At 34.6% G+C, this 14,926-nt stretch overlaps 1 protein-coding gene across 14 annotated transcripts in view; it reads left to right on the forward strand.

The window, feature by feature from the left end:
• The window catches only part of LOC145277951 (immunomodulatory peroxidase-like), a 200,001-nt gene that overhangs the window by 101,690 nt on the left and 83,385 nt on the right, over positions 1-14,926 (forward strand). For 9 of the 14 annotated variants that reach the window (XM_080130048.1, XM_080130055.1, XM_080130057.1 and 6 more), the window contains one exon: positions 5,179-5,283. The exons of 4 other annotated variants lie outside the window; for them this stretch is intronic. In XM_080130048.1, the coding sequence (XP_079986174.1) occupies positions 5,179-5,283 (105 nt within the window). Of the gene's footprint in view, positions 1-4,888; positions 5,045-5,178; positions 5,284-14,926 lie in introns of all 14 variants that reach the window. One more of the 14 variants, XM_080130052.1, reaches the window with a different exon arrangement.

Consider the following 14,926-nt stretch of genomic DNA (forward strand, 5'->3'; position numbering starts at 1 on the left):
TATATATATATATATATATATATATATATATATATATATATATTCGACAAATTTAAGCCACTATAAATCATAAAATTATCTTATGACTAATCAATCTTAAAATTTATAATTTATAAATTAATAACTATTATTTTATCATCATTATTATTATATTATCTGCTATTTTACCATTATTTTCTATTTTATATCAGTTTAGTATCTATTTCACTTTGAATTTATATGCTACTATTTATGAATATAAGTTCTATAAATTATATATAAATTATAATTACTAATTTAAATTTTTTATTTTATTTTATTACTACCAATAAGATGCATTTATTTTTTTAAAAGTCAACTATTAAGTAATTAGTGGTTATCTCCCTTTTAACGTTTAAATATTTCATTCTTCTATTTGAATAAAATTATCTCCCTTTGTATTTGAAATATCTCAGCTGATTTTAAATTTAACGTCACTAACGATTTAAACTGTTAATATTTCCATTGGCGTCACCTTTGAAAGTTTATATACATCAACATTTTAAAGCATTCATAAACTACATTTACCAAATGAATGCATCGGCGATGATACGTACGACTTTTAGGAAACGAACCATTAAAAGGTATTTATTTATTTATTTTTTGTCAAAAATATTTAAAATTAAACTCTAAACCTTAACTTTCAACCCGATTTTATCTTAGTTTATTTTTATTTTTATTTTATCTTACTTTGTTTATCAACATCAAAAAACTAACTATTTTTCTTTATATTTTAAATATTTTGCAGATACATCTACCTTACTTAAAAAAAATGCTAGGTTTATTTTTGGTGTCTTTAAAAAAAACAACCAATATTTTTGCTGATGAGGAGACTTTGCTTCACAAAACTATATCATAAAATTATTGTCCAAGACTCACTGTCTATCACAATAAAAACATCGTTTCCGAAACGATCGTACAATTTATTGATTTTGTTTGTTCTTCCTTATGAAACATATTTTTGATTTTAAATTTTAAATAATATTACTTAATATTAAAATAGCACTGGGATATACATGCCTATCGAGCTTATTTTATATCTACATTACAACGAGCACTGTTAATAATATTAATTAATTTACTAATACATTAAAATATACTCTGCTCTATAGACTCTTGTTCTAATCCCCTAAATATATATATATATATATATATATATATATATATATATATATATATATATATATATATGACACTTTCATTTAAGTGTCAAAAAGTTGACTGGCGGGGTTGATTAAATTATAATTAATTAATGTGTTATTAACCATTATAAAAATAAATTCGTTTTGTTTATCCAACAATTTTTAAGAGCCAAGAAGCAACAACTATGGAAGGCAGTAATTGTTGAGAATGCTGTTAAGAGATTAGGAGTTCCTATCCCGTCGCGGTAACCACCTGACGAAGGCTAGAGCAATAGTCCACAATAAGTAAATGAATAAATAATACTCATCTCCACAAGCATTTCAATTAATTAAAAAAAATATATATAATTCTGTACGCAGCTGACAATGGAAGATCAGATAATAAATAAACGCGGATTTATAAGACCAAAAAAATCCAACCTTGATCGCCCTTCGGGACCCGTGGCACAGTGGATAGAGACATTGAATCTCTACGGTTCCAGGTGAGCATTGTGTGAAGATAGCGGTTTCAATTCTTCACAAAATCGGCCAGAGGCTTAGTTGGCCAAAACATGGTGAGACGACAACAACTAAAGAAAGTAGTAATTGCTGAGGATGCAGTTAGGAGATTTGGAGTTCCTGTCCTGTCACGGTTACCACCTGACGAAGGCCAGAGGAATGGTTGGTTGAAACGTCGTGCAACAACAACTAAAAGATGAGGCTAATAGTCTAAAATAAATAAATGTATAAACAATACTCATCTCAGTAAGCATTCCAATTAATTAAAATAATAAAAGGCTAATGACGTTAAGAAAACAAAGGGTAGATAATTTAACGGACCATGAATTAAATAACATAGCCTATTCAGATGGATTGGAAGTTACTTTGATGACGATCAATTTCGATGACATTACATCACAGTATGGAGAGTTTGTCAACCCTCCTTGTGCTGCTCGAGCATTGATTAAGGTGATGCAAGAAAAAATGAATCGCTTGCGGAATTAGGTAGTAGAATGTCAAGTCTTGCTAGGCTGGCTTATAGGGACTCTGAGCTTATAGGGACTCTGAGCTTATAGGGACTCTAATCTAAGAGAAGGGTCAGCTGTACAGCTGGCCGAATTCTTTATTGATGGAATAAACAATTATTTTCATTAAGGAAGATGTCGTCAGAACCAACCCGAAGACACTGTCGGAGGCTTTGTTATCAAACAGAGAAAGTGAAAGGCTTGTGGGAAAACAAGAAAAAATTAATAATAAATCTTCAGGTAGGAATTTTTTGGCGACAGGAAGGAATAGATTCTCATACACTACTAAGGGAACGAAAGGCAGGGTGGGCACTATATAAAATTACAGCTGTAGACAACCATTACAAAAAGAAAACAGAAGGAAAATACTTAAAATCAGCATAAACGCTGGAATTACTACGAACAAAGGTGTCCAAGGTCTGAAGACGGGAATATAACCTACTCGACTTCAGAAAAACAAAAAACGAAGACACCGGCAGCACAAACTAAAAGTTATAAAACTAACCATATTCAGTCATTAAAGAAAAAAAAAAATAAAAAGAAATCCTGGTCACAGAACTAATTGTAACACGATGACTCAGTAACTAGTATTTTTTATTACATTTTCACTCCCAAACAAAGAACATTGCCACTTTGATATAGGGGGATACTATTAGGGACATAAGCATCAGGGGTACTGTGTAGGGAGTTGGGCAGCAAGATGTCGGTTCACATTACACTTGAACTTCTGCATGTCAGTACAGTTGGGGAAGCAGGGACCCGGAAGGGAATTCCAAAGTCTAGCGGTTCTGGGGAAGAAACTGCTGGAGTGGAAGGCTCTCTTACATCTAGGGATCTCTACTGTGAATGGGGTGGGATTTAGCTGCTTGTCGAGTTTGTCGGGGGTATTACATTGAGGGGTCACAAGTGCTTGCAGTTCCTCAGAACTTTCACGGTTAAAGTACTTGTAGAGCAGGCAGAGGGATGCTACATTTCGTCGATGGAGCAGAGGCTGAAGCTTATAGGACCTATCAGATTGGCGACTCTTTTTTTAACCTTGTCTAGGAGCGAGAGACTAGTGGCAGATGCACTAACCCAAATATGACAACAATACTCCATATATGGGCGAATGGTGGCCTTATAGAGATACAGGATACTTTCGAGCGTTAGTAGCACGATAGAGAGAACCTACCTTCTTCGCAGCGGTCCTGGCAATACTCTCAATGTAATTGTTCCGACTCATGTTTAAATGTTAGTATGACCGCCCAAGTGTTACAAAAACGTCCTGGGAATGGTAACCAATTTATGGTTATATGCGTCAGTATCTAGTGTGACCAGCTCATATTGCAACACGTTGTATCAGTACTAGACGTCTTTTTCTAAGAGTGAATTTGGGTGTGGCTTTTTCCCCCGCTGTTCTTCATTCTCTATGGATACCCTTTTGCTGAAATCGCTGCTGGCACGGTTTCGACGTTTGAGGCAGATTAAACAACATGCACACAAGTCGAAATATGTATGAAAATCTTAACTATTTATTTTACAATATACATTACAATATTTTACAGTCAAATAATTAACACTCACAACAATTAACTTTTAAATTATCAACGTAGCTGTTCATAACTAGTGCTGGGATGGGGGGACTCCCCTCTTTACAGAAAGACAAAAATATCTGCTCTTTACCCCATGGTTGCCAGCGATCAGAGAGAGCAAGCTATGGCGAAATTGCACTGTAGTCCCTTTTCTCCTGTATCGCTCCGCGCGATTAAATCACCCCGGTCTATGATGGGGGAGAGGGATAACAACGCAGTGAACCTACGAAATAGTGCCATATATAAACAATAATTTCCACAGCCAAATACGTCGCAGCCACCAGAGCCCTGACAGCCAACGAACTGGAAGTCCCAGACTCGAGTTTCGTCTTCATTTGGCTCATCAGTTAGACATATTCGAAGCCCGAGCCTCTTGTATGCGAGGCAAGCACTCTGCTAACTGAGCAAACGCCCTGCACACAAGAAATACTATTAACTAACACTGATCAAGCAAACCGCGCTGAACCCCGACTGTGAAATGGACCTACTTCGTCTCGACAAGGGAGCGGTCATCCAACCAGCTAATTACCCCAAGCCGATGTCTCACAAGTAGGAATTTCAACTCACAAGGACGATGCCATCCAGCAATGCTAACCTAGCAAGCAATTAGTGACAGAATATTCAGAATGTGAGAAATTATATAATAATTTCCACAATCAACCGACGAAAGAAGAAAGGATTAAATACATAAACTTACTTCCGCTTTTAAACATAACTTGTGTCAATTAATAATAATTAAAAATAAATTAAATATCAATTCAATTAAAAATAGAGTAACTAAGTTTAAATAATATTTTTAAATATAACTATTTAAAAATTCTATTACTAACAACTATTATAAACATGGAGCTAATTATTAAAGTAGATTGGCTTTGATGTAATATGCAAATGAGGTTACTCGTTGAATGCAGATTTCCTTTGAATGAATAGCATATATAGAAATCATGCTGGGATAACAGTGTATGAATATCTAGTTTCAGAATATGAATTAATTTATGAAACAATTTACCTTTTGTACATTATAATTAAATTATGAACAAACAAACAAACAAACAAACATACCAGAATGCAACTATATATATATATATATATATATATATATATATATATATATATATATATATATATATTTATTTATTTTCTTCTTTTGAAGATTGTAATGCTGGATATGGGACAGCCAAACCAGCTGCCAACATTTCCCTGCTTTTTATTGAAACCAACCGAGAGCTCTTTTTAGTATCCTCGTTGTTCCCTTAAGTGCAATTGTCTGAATCTCTTTTGCACTTGGTTCACCAGGAATATTAGTAAGGTAGGACTTCAGGTTCTTCTTCATAAGCCTTGTGGCACCTATGATAACTGATATAATTGATATCCCCTTAAGATTACAGTTTCTTTTCATATCATACATGAGACCTCGGTATTTCTTCTGTTTCTCTCTTTCAGCTCTGTTCAGACCGCCATCATGAGGAACACCACTTCAACCAAGGTTGCAACTCTCTCTGACTTATTCCATATAACTATGTTAGGTTTCACAGCAGCATTTTCAAGGTAGGTGGCTGTAGGGATTACATGGTCGTAATGTATGGTATATAAGACATTTCCAACTATTCTTTCAGGTTGATGTTGCCAGGACTTGCTGCTAGTGGGTGTGTGCTCAGGAAAGTAATTCAGTACATGTTAAAACGAAATCAAACGTAAATATCGGAATCAGTTAATGTAAAAATTAGCAGTAAACTTTTTCTTTCGAGATGATAATTAATTATCAGGCTTGTAAGTTAGAAAATAAAGTTCGCAGAGAGAAATTTGGAAAAACAATCTATATATCTGTAAAAGTGAAATTGTGAAATTCCAAGGGGTCAAAGTTCAAAAGATTTTATCTTTGCGGTTTCTAGCAAACTATTAAGCCAATTTTCGGTCTAAACATCTAAAAGTTTACATAAAGGGTATTCAGACTTTCAGCAAGCTTTTTAATCAGTTGTGGGGTAAATAATTTAGCTGCCCAGAGGTCGAAGTTGAAAGAGTTAAACTTTGAAAATTCTACCAAACTCCTCAGCCAATTTAGGGTCTAAACACTTGAAATTTTAGATGTAGGTTACTTGGATATAGGTAAGACATTTTAATTTGATTTGAGCCCAAAATAATAAATGTCAAGAGGTCAAAACTGAGGTCACAGTAAAAGAAAATTTGACCACTGCGGTCTCTAGCAACTATTCTCTATGGTAGTTAAGGAAGCCTATTATATAGAAATGCATTTCCATACATATGCACACTTTTTATCTGTACACATGCATATAAAGTTATTGACAGTACATGGAGCCCGAGCAATGTCGGGCTGAACTGCTAGTATATATATATATATATATATATATATATATATATATATATATATAAGTAAAAATGTGTGCGTGTGTGCGCCCGTCTGTCTGTGTGCATACACTTCCCTACTAAATAACTCGGTCTACAGACTCGAGGTTTGAAATAAGGGCTATGAAGCTTTGGGAAAATCGTTGTAATCGGGTTTCAACAATTTGACCTTTGAGAACTCTACCAAACCCCTCCGACTATTTCGGGTCTACACACTTTAAGTTTTAGTTGTAGGTTGCTTGGACATGGATCTAACTTTATAATTTAGTTTGAGCCCGAAACAATAACTGAAAGGGAGTAATAATTCGGGTCAAAGTTTTAAAAAATTGACCTCTGCGGTCTCTACGAAATAAATCAGCAAAATTTTGGTCTAAATATTTGTAATTTTACATAAAGTGTATTCAGACATAAGGCAAGCTTTTTCATCGGTTCTTGGCTGAAAATTTGGCTACCAAAGGTTCAAAGTTCAAAAGATTTTACCATAGCGGTCTCTAGCAAACTATTTAGCAAATTTTGGTTTAAACATTTTAAATTTTATATAAAGGATATTCAGATATGCAGCAAGCTTTTTAATTAGTTTTGGGCGAAAATTTATCTGGCAAGAGGTCAAAGTTTACAGAGTTGACCTTGCAGACTCTACCAAACTCCTCCGACAATTTAGGGTCTAAACACTTGAAATTTTAGATGTAGGTTACTTGGACATGGGCAAACATTTAAATTTAATTTGAGCCCAAAACAATAAATGTTAAGGGGCCAAAATTGTGGTTTAAGTTTTAAAAAATTTGACGTCTGCGGTCTCTACTAACCTTTGTCTATGATAGTTATGAAAGCCTATTATAAAGAAAGGCATTACCGTATGTAATCACACTTTTTTAATATATACATATGCATATAAAGTTATGAATAGTATATAGGGACCGAGCAAAGCCGAGTTGATCTGCTATTATATATATATATATATATATATATATATATATATATATATATATATATATATATATACATATATTTTTATTTATTTATTATTTTTAAAACAGTAATCTACGTACACGCGTGTTTCGAGGTCGTTATCCCTCATCAGCGTAGTTCAACTGTTTCTAGGGATCGAATCAGATCATGTTTACCATAGTCCGGTGCCTTAACCGTTAGGCCAGAAACCCTAGATTAATTATACTGTTTATTTTTATCGCTTATAAATTTAGATTTGTTATTGTTGTTTTTTCAAGCGATACATAATAAATAAATAAAAATGTTATATACGTCCAAACAAATTAAAAGGGCGACTTTCTAAGTAAATTAAAAAAATGAGCTTCGAGGCGGAGCCAATATTAACCGTATGTATCGCTTGAAAAAACAACAATAACAAATCTAAATTTATAAGCGATAAAAATAAACAGTATAATTAATCTAGGGTTTCTGGCCTAACGGTTAAGGCACCGGACTGTGGTAAACATGGTCTGATTCGATCCCTAGAAACAGTTGAACTACGCTGACGAGAGGTAACGACCTCGAAACACGCGTGTACGTAGATTACTGTTTTTAAAAATAATAAATAAATAAAAATGTTATATACGTCCAAACAAATTAAAAGGGCGACTTTCTAAGTAAATAAAAAAAATGAGCTCCGAGGCGGGGCCAATATTAACCGTATGTATAGCTTGAAAAAACAACAATAACAAATCTATATATATATATATCTTTTTTCTTCTTCAGTTGGAATCCTCAAAAGTTGGACTCTACACGGTCCTGCCAGTAATGTCACCAATAACGTAAATAGAAAGCACACCAGCAGACGTAACCGCGGACATATCAATCCCTTGATCTAAAGTTGGTATGCCTACAGTGTCTAATAACCGGAAAGCTGCTTGTTGTGCCCAGGACCTAACATCCGATCCAGAGATGTCTCTACAGTGCAGACAAAAATACTCTCTCCAGTAAAACGATCTGTACACAACGTTCATGAAATTTATTTTAACAACGTTCTGTTTACATTTAACTTTGCTTAAGATTGAAAAACACGAATAAATCATAAGCATATATATATGTGTGTGCGTGTGTGTGTGTGTGTGTGTATATATATATATATATATATATATATATATATATATGTATATATATATATTATCATAGTTTTATCCAAATTACTGGATTCGGATTTAAATAACCCAAAAAAGAGTTGATATACCGTAAAGCAAAACAACCAAACTAAACACCATGAATAAATATTTGAAAATATAAAGGACTTTAAGCAAAACTTTTACTAAAATTATATGATTCGGAATAAATGATCCGAAAATTGATATTCGGTAAAACCAAACAACCAATAAAATTTTAGAGCATATAATTTATGATTAAAATTATTTAATCTCGGCGATTACACGACGTAATATTGAATCAGTATGAAATATTGTCAATAAAACAGGACATTTACTTATGACTTGTGTGTGCATTTCTTTGTCATTTCTCATAAGTTCATATTCCGGTTCACACCCTGTAAACAAGTGATATTGCATTACGAATTGTCGGGAATTCAATTGTTACTTTTGGCATTAAAAGATGAAATAACTAAAACAACATTCACACACTCTCCCAGTTTGATACACGTAAATAGAAAGCACATTTTTCTATCTAGTATTTATTATTTTCTTATATCATAACGACAATACTCAAGGATCAAACTCCTGATTCGAGCGTCAATTAAAAAAAAAAAAAAACAGAAACAGAAACCAACAGTGACTCTGAAAAATGCCGATATCTGACTTTGATTCTTGATCCAAGATTTGAAACGGGTTTGAAGTAAAAAGTCACTTATTGATTCCTGATAATGTCTATTGGGGTTTTTGGTCCCCCGACAAGATGAGGGTGGACCTGTAAATTCACCCTTCTCCATTCGTCTGTCCGTACTTTTCTCAATAACTACGCCTTAAAATTTTTTTTGAAATTTTGCACAAACATTAAACATAATATGTGTAAAAAGGCAACAGAACAGATTTTCTGGGAAAACTCTGGTTGTCCCCATAGGGGTGCCTTTCGGGTTAAAATGGTTAAAATTGACAATTTTGTGCTAATTAAAATTGATGCCTTCGATTTTTATAAATCTTTCTAAAAAGTTGTAACTAACTGATTTTTATATAATTTTGTTTGTCTGTACTTCGCGATACTCTTGGGTGTGCATCAGGGGCTCTTTTAGGGCTAATAAAAACACTCCATTTTTGGGACTATTTTACCATATTTGTCAACAATTTTATGTGTATGTCTATATAGTAGTTTTGAATGGTGCTGAACTCAAATTTAAATATTGGTGACTTTTGGGGCTAAATGGGGTGGACTTAGTAATTTTTTTTTTTTTGCATTTACATATGTTAAGACCTAAATCTGCACCGTTTGTTCATTATCACCAGGATTTAATGTCCTCTGGGGACTTTGGAAGCTAAATGGGGGGGGGGGGCAAATGCAGAACTAACGAGGGACCATGCATACATCACTTATTTGTTTTAGATGCAACTCGTAGTTTGCCGTTCATCGTTTGAAAATAGGTTTTTTGACGGAGACTTCTGATCTCAAAAATATGGCAGCTAAACTGGCTTTAAACAACCATAACGGCTATCAGACTTCGACTCCAGTAATTGCCAACTATCTAATCTTCAAATTCTGTTTAAGTCTAATACAACTACACGCTGTATTTGATAATTTCAAATCTATATTGATAGTGATACTTTTAAAATGAAGCTCTTTGAGTGACTGAATTGTAGGCTAATGAGTTACAAGTTTGCAATATCGACCTCGAAATACGTAACCACATCTATTTCATAAGGCTTTGAAATATACATGTAATTTCAAAGTTAAAATGATCTCCTGATAGTTCACAACGATCTTATATAGTTTACTTGCATAGCTTCCCAGTGTTTCTCGAGGGAAAAGTGTATTATATTTCTATTTAAACTTCTACCTGTTTATCTTTTTTGTCTAACTTTCCCCTCTCACGTTTTCACAATCCCTCTTTTTTTCTTCTCCGCCCAGTTCATTCTTCTCAAGCTGGACAAACACACTGATAACTCTTCTTTATATCGTAAGTTCATCGTGAAATTAGTTGGCATTTTCTTTCCATATCAATATATAATAACACTCTAAAAATTGCCGCCACCCGAACGAAACCCGGCCCGGTTGCCTCTCAGAGGAAGAATATTTTTTTCTAAACTTTAGATATTATTCATCCAATACAACGCCGATCATATTCTTATTGGCCTAGTTTGTCGTATTCACTTATATTGTTTATCATTTCGTCTCTTTATTCACAGAGTTTGTATTTGCTGTTTTCTTGTATCTTTTCGATGCTTGTTGTTTTCTTTTCATTTGACTGTGCCTTTTGTTGGGATGTCTATCTGTGTTCTGCATTATGTATTTTTCTAATTCATTTTTTAGTCATTTACACAGTCTTATATACTAATTGTTCTCCTTTTCTTTCTTCCCTGTTCATATAAAATTAGTCAGCATCATTTTTTAGTGTAATACATTGTAGATAGTCATAAGTTTTCTTGGTGTCCTAGCGGAGATACTTCAATTTTCTTTGGTCACGTCTATAAACAATGATACTGCACATGTTTTATATCATTTATTTCTATTATACAGGGTGTACCAATAAAATGTATACATTATCTCAACTTGCTACATGAATACGCTATACCATGTCTCTAAGAGATGTTTAGGGATAAAGGATGACACATCCAGCAGGATGGAGCACTTCCCCACTATCATCATGACGTAAGAGCATATTTTGATATTCACCTGCGAAACAGATAGGTAGGACGAAGAGAAAATATCGCGTACTGTCCACGCTCACCGGATTTGACCCTCGCCCAATGGAATCTTTTTCGGGGGGGGGGGTTTAAACACAGGGTTCACACCACAAAACGAGCTACAATGAATGAATTGAAAGCAACCATTAAAAGAAGATGTGTCAACATATCAATTGAACTGATTAGGAACGTTTTTTATTCAATCAGTAAATGTTTATGGACCACAATGGCCAATAATTTGAACACTTTCAATAAGTAGCTGGTTTCTATATTTGTTCACAGTATTTTGATGTATGAAACTTGTATTTCGTATAATAAATGTTGGTGCTATGGCCATTTAAAGAGTGCATAAATTTTATTGGGACACCCTGTATAAGTTCTATAGTTTCTAGAAGGTTTATAGTTCTTCTTAATTGTTCTTTTCCAGTTTTTCACTTCGGGTAATTTGTTGGTGCCTGCTTTCAGAACTCCCAAATAGGTGCCATATACGCTTTGTGTGTTTATCTCCCTCTTAGTTGGATAGTTTCATACCCTCAGTTTCCCGCAGTTTTCCGTTTCTTATAACTAGTAGCACTATTTCAAATTCCATTTAGATATCCTGACTGAAGATGCTGGTTCTGTTTATCAGCGTCTCTAGCTCCTTTTTGTTTCTTGCAAAACGTTTCACGTCGTCCATATACATAAGATAATTTATTCTTTCGTCTGTATCAATAAACTTATAAATGACTTGGAATTTCCTTAGTATATTGTTAAGAGCTATCATATTATGATCAGCAGAGTGGAATATACCTCTTTGTATTTTTTCTGTGTTACCTATTGTCCTTCCGCTGCCAGTTCAAGTCGTCATGTTCTCATTTCTTTTTCAATCAAATTGAATCGTCTGTTCTATTATCTATGTTAGAGGAATACCGTACGCTTTCTTGTAGTCGATCCATGACATGGCTATTCTCTTTTTTCTATTTTTATTCCATTCATGATCTTTTGGTCTATGTATACTAAATCACCTAACTAACAAGTCATTGTATAGTTTCATATCTCGTTGTTCCAATATTGTGAGGCAGAGACGTTTAGCACTTGCCGGTCATATTAGTCGCCATGGTGAACCGGCAGGACAGCTACTACTTTTGACTCCAGACGCAAAAAGGAGAGTTGGATGTCCATGTGTAACACTGAAATTCATTATTGAAGAGGAAACTGGTCTGACGGGAACTGAGCTGGTTGGTTGCTGCAATGGTCGACTGAAAACTTTGGCAATCAGAATTTGTTCACGTTTCACCTGCGCCTATTTCAATTGGATGAAACAACACTAATACTAAACAATGTGTCCTTTTTTTCTCTTTGGTATCCTTTCTGTCCCTCGGGAAGTAGTCCACGATTATTAAGGGAGTGATATAACTGAAGTTTATCTGTTTTTCTGTTAACTTGTTATACTGTGTTAGAGAAGATAAATCCCGATGAACATATTACGTTGTTATAAAACTATTGACGTTTCAAATCTCACAGGCTATCCTCGTCCACGGGTGGGGTTATTTGAAGGTGAATAAAACGTTCCTTCAACCTCACTCCAGATAGGGAGTATAACAAATCTACCTTCTCTACCTATTATAACACGGACACATTGTCAAATTACAAAATGAATTTAAAAGGCAAACTTCCCATCTGTGACAGTTAACACCTATCCCATCAATTGCCTTCAGTTTTCCGTTTTTTATATCTAACAGTGCGTACTATTTTATTTCGAATTCTATTTGAATATCATGGCTAAAGATTCTGGTTGCACTTATCAGCGTCTCTAGTTCTTTTTGGTTTCTTGCGAAAAAATTCAGGTTTTCCATATACATAAGCTGGTTCATTCTTTCGTCTGTATCAGTAAACTTGTATCTGGCTTTGCATTTCCTTAGTATATTGTTAAGAGGCATCATGGTTATGATCAATAAAGTGGAAGATACCTGTTTGTAGTTTTATTCCAGTTATGTATTGTCCTTCAGCTGTCAGTTCAAATCTCCGTGTTTTCATTGCTTTTTCTATCAAATTGATAATCTGATCTAGTATTTTGTATATTCCTGATGAAATCTATCTTACGATTTCCTGTAGCTGATACATTCCAAGGCTATGTTCCTTTTTCTAATTTTCCTTCCTTTCTGTATCTTTTCCTCGATGTACACTAAATCATGTATTCCTCTTTTCCCCTTTGGTATCATTTCTCTATCTCAGAAAGTATTCCACGATTATTAAGGGAGTGATACACTTAAAGACACAGAACTTTATTGCTTTTTTTTTTCAATTATCTTGTTATACTGTGTTACAGTAGATAAATTTAAATCAACATGACACCGTTGTTTTTTTTATACGGCACAATCATATTGACACACTGGTTCTCGACAGATCACCGAAGTTGAGCAACGTTGAGCCTAGCCAGTACCAGATGGGTGACCATTTGGGAAGGTAAGGCGCTGTATGTACCGCGAGGTAAAACACCAGGTTTGGAAACTGACGAGGTATATCCTTCTCTCGAGGGTAGATGGGTATTACTAGATGGGTTGCCGTGATAGGCAGCCCATCTAGTAATGACGTCATGTAGCCCTGGCGAAACATCAAGTATTCAGCGACAAACAAGACTGGAATTACACTACAAAATCGTGTAGTGAGTTCAATCTCGGCTGCGGCGGCATGCATTTTTTTGGGGGGGGTTCTTTTCAACCCACGACGATTCATCCTATCAGTTCAGTCTATCCTCGGTCACAGGTGAGAATTTCTCAACTATGAGTGAGGATAGCAGATCTTCCAATTGTTGATATACTGCAGATTTGTCTAAGGTTATTTTAAAGAGAATAAAATATTCACTTTTACTCCACAAACTTCCCATCTGTGACCGTGAATGCGTATCTCATGAATAACGCGTCGGAGATTGGTTGAAAATTAATATAAATATGCATGACGATTCTCAATTAAAAAAAAATGTATCCTTATGAGCTTTTCTTCGATTAACCACTGAACGTACGTAAAAAATAATCTCATAATAATAGGTAAAATATAAAGTAGTCACCTATAGTCGAAGGCAACCTGATGGCTCCCTTTTCATAAGCTACTGGGATGTAAGTGAAGGCGCCCCTCATTTTTACATGATTACTATATAGAGTAAAGCTACCCTTGATTCTTATCTCATACTGCCGAGTGTTTAGCAAATAGCAAATAACTTTAGAAAAATTTGAAGATCAATCAAAAATTGGGAGATAGATCTGTTATCCTCACTGATAGTTGTGACATTCTCACCCATGATCTAGGATAGACTAAACCGATGAATAAAATACTACTTTTTGAGTCGTTGGTGTGACTAGACTAAGGATGGATCTTCGGTATTCCGACTCATTAGCAAGAAATCTAACCATTAGACCAAATGGACCCGGTATAAACTTGCCTAATCGAATCTAAACAAATAAGGATGCATAATTATTAAAATTATTTAAGATGAGGGTTAAGTGATTCGTGCGAAGGAGTAGTGGCTTTCCAAAATGGCGTTCTTTGTTGTACTCAGTTGGTCCTCATGCGTGATGTTGTTTATATATATCTGAATTCATGTATCGTTTAGTGGTATGTTATGGGGGATAGTATATATGTGTTTATTGACATGTATATATATTTGATCGTCTAGATATAAATGTTCCTATTTATCGTCTAGTAATTGTTTTTTTTACACAGTGATCACCACTTATCAAGGCCCGGAAGCCACTCAGGGATAAGGGTTATTGCAAATACATTACGTTAGTGTGGAGATTTGATGAAGTGTTTACTTAAGGGGGCTGTTCAATAGGAATTTGTTAACGTTGGACTTGAAGACATCCAAGTTGTAGTCCGGTGGGAAGCAGGAAGACGGAACAGAGTTCCACAGGCGTGCAGTTCTAAGAAAGAAGCTTTGTTCATGAAATCCGCGTTTTGATTTAGGCACAGATATAGAGTGAGGGAAATTTTTCACAGTGGATTCAGCTAGACGGGTGTTTTTCGTGAAAGATTGGCGAGGGGGACCAGAGATT

Source organism: Euprymna scolopes, chromosome 6 (assembly GCF_053919585.1).
Source record: "Euprymna scolopes isolate OS-2025 chromosome 6, ASM5391958v1, whole genome shotgun sequence".
In the NCBI taxonomy this organism is placed as follows: Eukaryota; Metazoa; Mollusca; class Cephalopoda; order Sepiida; family Sepiolidae; genus Euprymna; species Euprymna scolopes.